Below are 10126 nucleotides of genomic sequence, written 5' to 3'. Positions count from 1 at the left end.
CCTAAACTATAATCCCCTCCCACTCAGCAGTACTCAGTAATCTGAATGTTGCTTTTCTTAAAATTGTATTTTCAATTATTTTAAATGCTATATTTGTAACTGATTGTGGTGGGAGTTCTTTACAGTTTTTAAGATTATAAAAGGAAAACATACATAAAAACAGTTTTTAACATACGTTTTTTTACAGTTTAAAGATTATAAAAATAAGGTTAAAAAAGTAAAACATGGGGAAGCCTGGGTGGCTCCATTGGTTAAGCATCTGCTTTCAGCTCAGGTCATAATTTCAGGGTCCTGGGATCGAGCTTCATATTGGGCTCTGCTCAGTGGGTCTGCTTCTTCCTCTCCCTCTGCTCCTCCCCACGCTTGTGCTCTCACATTCTCTCTCAAATAAATATATAAAATCCTTTAAAAAAAAGTAAAACATACAGAAATTGGAACAATATATAAATCAACATTTAAAAGTGGAAGTTCTCATGCACACTCCACCTATGGCTATACCTTGCCCCAGAGAATGACCCTGCTCTGAATGTCATATTATAAGCATTCTTCTGCAACTTGCTTTTTTCACTCAATGTTATGGGCCTTTGTTGGCTTCCTACATATTGCTATCAAACTATCAAACACTACTGGGGGAGAAACATTTTAAATTAATACATGGAAAGGTATGCATTCTTCATGGGTCAAAATGTCATATAGAATATAATCTAATGGGTCAAAAAATGTTATTTCTCTCCAAATTTATCTATAGAGTCAATGTAATCCCCAACCAAAGTTTTCCACAAGCTTTATTGTAAAGACTGAGAAGCTAATTCCAAAATTCATATGAAAATGCAAAGGACCTAAAATAGCTAAGCCAACCTTGAAAAAGAAGAACAAAGTTGGATGATTTACAGTACTTGATTTCAAGACTTACAAAACCACAGTAACAAAGACTGTCAAGCTGACTTAAAATACATAAATAGATCAACAGAACAGAGTAGACTCCAACAATAGAAGCACATTTCTATGGACAAATAATTTTCAACAAGGTACAAAGGTTATTCAATAAAGAAAAAACATCTCTTTCAACAAATGGTATGAGAACAATTGAATGTCCATTTTCAAAAGCATAAACTTTAATCCACACCTTGGACCGTATACAAAAATTAACTCAAAACAGATCAGACTTGGGATCCCTGGGTGGCGCAGCGGTTTGGCGCCTGCCTTTGGCCCAGGGCGCGATCCTGGAGACCCGGGATCGAATCCCACATCGGGCTCCCGGTGCATGGAGCCTGCTTCTCCCTCTGCCTATGTCTCTGCCTCTCTCTCTCTCTGTGACTATCATAAATAAATAAAAATTAAAAAAAAAAAAACAAAAACAGATCAGACTTAAAGGCCTTTAAACTGCAAAGCTTCTAGAGGCAAACAGTAGGAAATTTTTGTGACCTTAGCTTTAGCAAAGCTTTCTTAGATGCAATACTATTATTCATAAAGAACAAATTAATAAGTTGGATTACATCAAAATTTAAAACTGAACAAATTGATAAATTGGACTACATCAAAATTAGAAACTGTTCTTCAAAGACATAGCTATGAAAAGACAAGCACCAGACTGGGAGAAAATACTCGCAAACATGTATATCTGATAAAGGATTTTTATACAGAATAAATAAATAAATAAATAAATAAATAAATAAATAAAATTCTCAACATCGTTAGTCATTAGGGAAATATAAATTAAAACCACAAGAAGATGGCACTACTCCTATTAGAATGATTAAAATTTTAAAAGACTGGCCACAAATCAAGAATGTGAAATAACGAGGACTCTCACTGATGGGAATAGAAAATAGTATGAAAACTTTGGTAAACAGTTTGGCAATTTATTAAGAAGCTAAACATACACTACAAGATGATCCAGCCAGGCCACTCCTAGGTATTCACCCAAGAGAAATAAAAACGTATGTCCACACAAAGCTTGTATGTGAATGTGCATAGCAGCTTTATTCGTAATAGCTAGAAACAACTCTAACATTCTTCAACAGGTCAATAACCCATAAACAAACTGTAGCATAGCCTGGAATGGAATACTACTCAGTGAGAAAAAGGGATGGAGGGATCCCTGGGTGGCGCAGCGGTTTGGCGCCTGCCTTTGGCCCAGGGCGCGATCCTGGAGCCCCGGGATCGAGTCCCACGTCAGGTTCCCGGTGCATGGAGCCTGCTTCTCCCTCTGCCTGTGTCTCTGCCTCTCTCTCTCTCTCTCTCTGTGTGTGACTATCATAAATAAATAAAAAAAAAAAAAAAAAAAAAGGGATGGATTATTATTATTAGTACTTTCAGCGACATGGAGGAAGCAGTACGCAGAGTCAAAGAAGCCAGACATTTATGTGAAATTTATTAAATGCAAGCTAATCTATAGTGATTTCCTAGTGGTTTCCTAGTGGAGTAGGAAACTTTTAAGGCTAATGGTATGCTCATCACCTTGATTGTGTTTATGGGAATACACATGTCAAAACTCATCAAATTATACACTTTAAATATGTGCAGTTTATTTTATCTCAATTATACACCAATAAGGCTGAGAAAAATATTACTTACAAAGACCTACTTAAGAAGTTACAATGTCTAAATGTGATTCTTATAAATATTAATTCATTTTTTTCTTCCAAGCAGTTATATTAAATTTATAACATCCTCATTAATCCACATTCTATAATGTACTATAAAGTATAGTAAGTACTATTACTTCTCCCTTCGCCCCAGGAGATATGTTCCAAGGCCCTCAGTGGATGCCAGGATCATACCGAACCCTATTTATACTGTTTTTTCCTATCTATATGAATGTACATGTGATAAAGTAAGATATTAACAATAATAACTAATAATAAAATTGAAAAATTGTAACAACAGATTATAACAAAAGTTATGTGAACATGGTCTATCAAAATATCCACTGTACTGTACTCACCCTTCTTGCGATGATGTGAGAAGATAAAATGCCTACATGCTGAGATGAGTGAGGGGAATGACGTAGGCGTTGCACGACGTAGAGTTAGACTACTTATTGACCTTCTTATGATTTGTCAGAAAAGGGATCATCTACTTCAGAACTGCCTTTGACCATGCAACTGAAACTACGGAAGGCGAAACCACAGCTAGATAAGGGGAGACTTACTGTGCATATATTCTATGTGTAATCCGCATGATTTACATAATTCTTGGCTCACGTTGGAAGTCCAGGAGGTTCAATAAAAATACCTGTCTGCTCTAAACGGAAGTATGCACTGCAGTGGATGACTCCTGACAGTGGGGGGAGCCTGGACAGTAGTACATCCTAACTAGATTGGCAATTACGTATACCCATTTGATCTCCCCAACCAAAGCAGTCAGTATCCCTGTGAAAGCTGCAGTCAACAAGGATGCAGAGATATCCCCAACCTCCACTCAGAGGCACCATTATATTGTCTGGGAAAAAAAAAAGACACTTTTTGGAAGGAGCATATAGAGTTTGGATTAAAATTTATGTCAGTCAGAAGTATCATCTTTGGACACAACCAGCAGAGGTAAACTTGGCCCTACCTCAAGTTTGCATATCATCATAATCTGGATCAACTAAAATTTAACAATCATATTAGGACTATGTGAAATACAAGATAAACCATGGTGTTGAAAATTAAAAAATTGGGGTTAAACAGTTTATATGTTCTAAATGGTGGTCACTAGACTGCTGTGGGGGAAAAGTCCCATGACCAGCACCTTCAAAGTTTTGCTGTTGTAAGCCAGGTGTCATTATTTTACTGGTCCTGTGCTATTGCCACAATAGGCGAAAACCAGCTTTCCTATTTCATTTTGCATTGGATGATAGGAACCACTTAGAATTTTGTAAGTCCTCTGTAGTCAGTAAAACAAAGGGTAGACCATGGCAAAAAAGCCTTGGAAAATTACTACCTCTGGGCCGAGGCTCTGGGTCATTTGTCATGTGACTATCCATCCATCCAGGAACGAATGAGCTTGATTGTATTAGTGTTCTTCCCAAAGCCTTGCTGTTTATTTCCGAAGGTAATTTATAAAAGCTCAACAAGGGAAGGTGTGAAATGGGCTGCAAAAGTCATAAATCTATTCTGTCTCCCCACCCCCTTCAGAAATTATGCACACTTGATACTTGGAAGGACTGTACTAGAGATCCGTATTTATGGTTCTTGGTGCCCCAAATAGGCAAATCTGTAATTGAATAACATCATGAGCAATTATTAGTTATAAATAAGGATGTCCGTTCACTTCTCACCCTAGGGACCTGCCCACGTAGCTGTACTGAAGCAACATCTTGTGCTCCTTCTGCCCAGTCCGCTGACCAAGAGGAACTCCACTGTGGGGAATTCTGGAAGGGGGAGGGAATACCTCGCCTGCATTACCATCTGATTATTAGCTCATAGTACCATAACAAAAAAGGGAAGAACTTTGTTGAATAACCTTTTTGACCAACGTATCTCTCTCGACGTTCTGAATCTTTTTGTTCATGCCTTACATGAAAAGTAAGTGAATTATTAAGGCTTGGCTGAGAAAGGAAAGTCTCCCCATAATAGCTGATCAAAATTCTCTAAAATAATAGTCATATACTTTTATTAGTCAAACGCACATAAAAAAAGCAAAATTTTCAAACTACAGCAAAATTCTTCAATTGTCTGACTCTTTCCTCTCCTTAACATAGTTCTATTACTTTACAGAAGATGTTCTCTTATCTCTCCAGGATGAACATCTTTAACAAACAGTAGAGTAGGAAGGGAACAAGATCTGAAGAACAAAGATCACAAGTGGATGTTATAAAAATTCTTCCTCACCTTTAGTTTTCTTTCAGGTTCTTCTACTGTAAAAGCTTAAACACCTGACTCATTAATACTACCTATATTTCTACCCTTGTACCTTACCATCTATATATTCCATACATGATCCAAAAGTTTCAGAAACAATTCTAGACTCCAAGTCATTCTTTTCCACATTACAAGTAATTTTTCCCTCTATTTCCTATCTCTTCCCAAGCCCTTGGGGAGTGTTGACTCTCCTTGACATTGTTAACTTTCCCGTTTAGACATTGTTTATTGAACTGTCTATGAAGCTACATTGCCATATATTAATAACGTTTTAGGGATTTAGAGATTCAGTAGGTGGAAAAACATGTTGGTAAGTTTAAGTTTGAGAGTACTTTAGAGTGTTTTTAAAATCCCTGGCCAGATCAGCACATTTTTCAGGAGTAACAAGATACAGATCACTTCTTTGTTACTGTTATCTTGACTTTGTGGAAGTAGATTCAAAGCAGGACAATTAACAACTAACAAAAAATAAGTAAAAGAATTGTTTTCAATATTGTACGACTTGTAAAAACAAATAAACAAATCCTGGGCAAATACAAGGTGGTCAGAGGATATGAAGATAGCTAGAGCCTTGCTAGTTTGCTAAGGCTGAAGATCTCTGTCTAATTCTCAGGAAAATATCTAGAAAGATTTTAAGGTCTCTACTCATTTTTTTAAATTAAAATTCTCAAAAAATATTAAAATTCTTCCTGGAGAGGGAGAGGCATATGGCAGCCAACAGACATGCTACCTAGGGAAGGGGCCAGTATGTTGGGACTGCAGTAGGGAAAACTGTGAGATGGACACGGAGGTTACCAGAAAGGAAAGGTGTTTTCAAATATTTCCAAGAAGAAAGCCCTACTCCCAGAGGAGCCCTACCTCCAGGAATCTTGTCCTGGAGTCCTGGGGACTGAGAAATGGAGAAACGCTCAGCTAATATGTCTCCTGTGGTAACCCTCTGGCTGGCAACGGTTGCTTACACCCTCCCTCTCAGGGTTCCTGAGAAAAGACAGAGAAGGACTGATGATATGTTTATTCCTGGAGTCTTGGTGGCATTTGAGTTGTAGCACAGACATTTCTTTGCAGTCTTAGTTTTATTATTTTTATTTTTTAAAATCAAATTTTGTATTTAAGTATAATCTTCATTGTAAAAAAAATTAATCACTTACCAGTAAACTTATTTAGCTTTGCTTCCCAAGCTTCAAGACAAACTGATACTCTACCAATTTGTGTCAAGAAATCCCATGATTTTGAATTCTCCTTGACATTGTGAACCCCCAGAGGTGTAACTCTAACTAGTAAATGTGAAATTTGGACACCAAGAAAAACATCATCTTATGCCAGTATGTATGAGAGACAACTGTTGTGGCTGTTCAGGAAAAGGCAAAATATTTGGAAAGACTGTAAGACTCAGATATGAAAAGAATTATTCAAACTGCTGCCAGTGATAGAAGCTGTATGATACAGCCTTTTTTTTGCCTATTTTTTTAAATGAGGAAACAAGTCATTTTTAAAACAAGTATATAGCTTTTTTTTTTTTAATATAAATGGAAAGTACATATATAGTAATACTGGAAATAAACATCTTCAACTCTGGGCTCTTTTCAAAAGACACAAGATTATTTAAAAGGTACAAGATGCACAGATAAATCACATTCACACCTTATAAAGCTAAATAGCAGACAACTTAAATTCATAATGAACAATGACTGTTTTTCAGTAGCTCGAAATTCTGGTCATTAACTCTATAATCCTTATGAGTAGAAAAAGAAAAAGCTAATCATGTACCTTAATATTGTCATTTCTGTATTACTCAAAAATATAAACAACCATGAAGAAATAGTGGAGTCTCAGGTTTATCACAGGTATAAATACCAAGACATTTATCAGGCATAACTAATGTATGAAACCTGTATTTTAGAATATGTTTCACAAACACAGCTCCAACATTTCTCTTTGGTTCAGAAAATGTAAGAGGTAGGTTCAAATAAAGTGTGCCCATCATGTCACTGGACTTGCACTAAAATGTTGGCAATAATAGAAATCACTAGAAATCAAACATGTGTTTGGGAACTAAATTAAAAAGCTACAGAATAACTTCAACTAATAAACATCTAAGCCCTAATTACACAAATCAAAACAAGATGGTTGACTACAAAAATGTTTCAGTAAAATAAAAATATGCTATCAATATTATAAATTTCCTATATCATAGCATGTTCCCAAAACTTGGAGCAAGGGAGACCATGAACATGTTCATGAGCATATAAGTATATGCTTATAACTTGGGCTTTTCATTTGAACGTAGGTACCTAATATATAATATCAACACATACTACTATTGAAATGCACTAACCTCCTAGGTGTGTGCTGCCCAAATTGAGAACTGCAGGTTCAAACAAATTCAACAGTGGGGGGCAATGAAAATGTCATCCACCCATGATCAACCTACTTCATGTAATTAAGAAATGTCAGATTACCAAGTATGCTCTCTAGGAGCCTTCCTGATTAAAACAGAATCTGATTCAAGGAGGAAACAAAGGACAAAGTAAAGAAGCTCTGAAGAAGCTGATAGAAGTAGAAGGGTTTTGTTTCCTGGTGCTTTTCAAAGCAAAGACAGAATAAGTAGGATCTTTCAAATAGGTTGCCTTCCATTGATAGTTTGACAATCAATGTGTCATTCCAGGAACCAAAAACAGGGCAAGGAAAATGGTGAAGGGTAGACTGAAATAAATATCATCTCATCACTCCTCCTTAAAAATATAAATGGACTAGAGTATTTGCATGGCTGGAATTTTGGCACTTAAGTTCATTCTCATTCAGCTTTAAGGAAGATAAGGATACAAGCCCTCTACTTATTTGGTTGCTGTAAGATAGGAAATCTATAAAGACACTCAAAAAATATGTAAAACAACTCAAGTTTCAAGTTTTTCTGATCATTTTTTTAGAAAAAGACATTGAAGTATTAAGGAACTGGCATACACTTGAACCACCCAAAATAAAGATTAATGATTTATAATTACCACACAAAACAAATTTAATTTGAGCAATACATTTTTCAGATTTAGGACTCAGGGCAGATTTGTAGAAAGGTACTATCAAGAAAAGATAAAATACAATTTTTATGGCCCTTTCAAAATTGTATGAGCTTATCAAAACTATGATTTTTGACATTTCTGTATATATAAAATTGAGCCCAAATGTTTGAAGTAATCATTGATACGCTCTTCCTTTTTGCGTGTGAGAAGTATATGACTTCTTTTGCCATAGACTTGTAATTCTAAGAGAAAAAGTCATTCCAGAGTTGTTGAAAATTTCAATAATCATGCTAAAGCAAAAAATTCAACATGTCATTTCTGGGTTACTCCTAAAGTTTGCTTCATTTTTTCATAAGCCACATAACTGATGCCCACAGCAGGGAGAACCTTCATGAAGTTTGGAGTGATGCCTCTGTAAAGACCTGGTATTCCTTCTTTGGAAATTATTTGTTGAAAGAGGCCCACCATGTTCATTGGTTTGTTTCCTTCTATCATGGCTAGAAAAAGAAAAAAGAAAAGAAACCAGGCAAATTTAATATTTAGGCATGTTTTGTTATTACTACCATAAATTATTATGATTCAGAATGACATTAGAGAATACAATGAAAGGATAATATTTACTCCAAGCAGCCTAAGAAAGTACCCCTTTGTATAATTCTCCTTGCAGGGCACCTAAGAGCGAGTTCCATAATTATAATAACAATGATAAAACAGTTATTTGTTGAGTGACTACTATGTGTTAGATACTGGGTTAATTACTTTACATACCAATCCTACAAGGCTTATACCCATTTTATAAATGAGGAATTAGGAGTCTTAGAAAGATGGAGAAACTTGGCCGAGTACACTTAGCCAGTAAGTGGGAGAGCTGAGAGCAGGTGGTCTTTCTGATTCCAAAGTTCCACCACCCTGCATGGCCACCACCACCCCTCCTCATCAACCACGTGCTGAAAAGAGAGTAGTTCAATCCTGGGAATTGAGGGGAACACTTTTGTGGAGCTTACAAAAATGTAGAGTCCCTGGGCTGTGAATATGACCTCAAGAGGCAAAAAAGGGAGGAAGGGACAGTCGTGTTGCTGCCACAACAAAGACAAAGGTGGGAATATGCATGTGCCACAGGGGCACTACTGATGTCAAAGTGGTTATTACACAGGGGGTACCCAGCGGCAGGAGGCGGGCAAGGCAGGGCTCTTGGGGAAATGGACAGGAGGCGAAAAAATAAAGTGGGGCCAGATGACGACAGGCTTTGAAATTCCCACTACGATCTTTAGAATTTATTCTGAGGACACTGGAGAGTCACAAAGATTTCTGAACAGGAATAAAACAATCAGACGTTGACTTTAAAAATGACAGATCTGTCGGCCATGAGGGGACGGGGACTGAAATGTAGTTGGCAGACGGCAGGGAGGACTTGCCAGGTGACGCTTTCAATCAGACAGCCTGGGTTTGAAGTCTAGCTCCACTATTTACCAAATGTATAACCTAATGGAAGTCACTTAATCTCCTTCTGCCCCAGTTACTCATCTGTAAAATGCAGATGATGTTAGTGTCAATCCCGAAGATGGCTGTGGTGGTTAAATGAGAGGATACATATGAAATATTTAGTTACTACTTTGCATTTTTCTCTCCAGCCATATGATCTCCCAGCACCTCAAATGGTCCCCGTTTCTCCTGCCTCAGTGCCCTCACATATGCTTTTCCTCAGGCTAGAATGCTCTTTCTTTCCCAACCCGCCCACCATTGCCCAGCTAACTCCCACCTGTCTTCCCAGGCTGAGCTTAACAACAATGTTCTCTGGTTCCCAAGTAAGGCTAGAGCTTCTTGTTCTGTGCTCCCCTAACAAAGGGGAGGTGGCTTACTTGGTGTTGACCGTGTGTCTTTTCCGCTCAACAATGGCAAGGCCCACAACTGACTTGTGGACTGCTCTAACCTTAGCATCTGGCAGTTTCCAGCGCCTGACCACGGCTCTGCAAGTATTTGTTAATTAACGAGTGAAGGCTTGGTTGGGGGGTGGCGAGGGAGGTTGGTACTTCAAAGAGAGACTGGGGACAGAGCTGTGGATACCCAGGGGACACTATTTAAAGAAATGATAGTGGGTGAGACTGGCCAGCAAAAGAGCCAAAAAGAAAAGAAAGGAACAGGCTACATACTTTAAATAGCAATAAAAGCCAGCAAATCTTAAAAGAATAATCAATGAACTGGCAGAGGGCCAGGAAGACTCAGTATAATCAAAGCCAAGAAAGGGGCGCCTGGCACAAGCAT

The 10126-nt window shown here is 37.5% G+C and overlaps 1 protein-coding gene across 1 annotated transcript in view; it reads right to left on the bottom strand.

Moving 5' to 3' along the window:
• Positions 1–6333: 6333 nt before the first annotated feature.
• The window catches only part of LOC121487895 (calcium-binding mitochondrial carrier protein SCaMC-1), a 49193-nt gene continuing 45400 nt past the window's right edge, over positions 6334–10126 (bottom strand). Inside the window, exon 10 of the mRNA XM_041749995.1 lies at positions 6334–8361. Coding sequence (XP_041605929.1) covers positions 8177–8361 — 185 coding nt within the window. The 3' untranslated portion in view covers positions 6334–8176. The remainder of the gene's footprint in view (positions 8362–10126) is intronic.

The sequence above is a fragment of the Vulpes lagopus genome, chromosome 3 (genome assembly GCF_018345385.1).
Source record: "Vulpes lagopus strain Blue_001 chromosome 3, ASM1834538v1, whole genome shotgun sequence".
Lineage (NCBI taxonomy): Eukaryota > Metazoa > Chordata > Mammalia > Carnivora > Canidae > Vulpes > Vulpes lagopus.
Note: the sequence above shows the minus strand (reverse complement) of the source record. Positions and strands in the feature narration are given on the sequence as shown.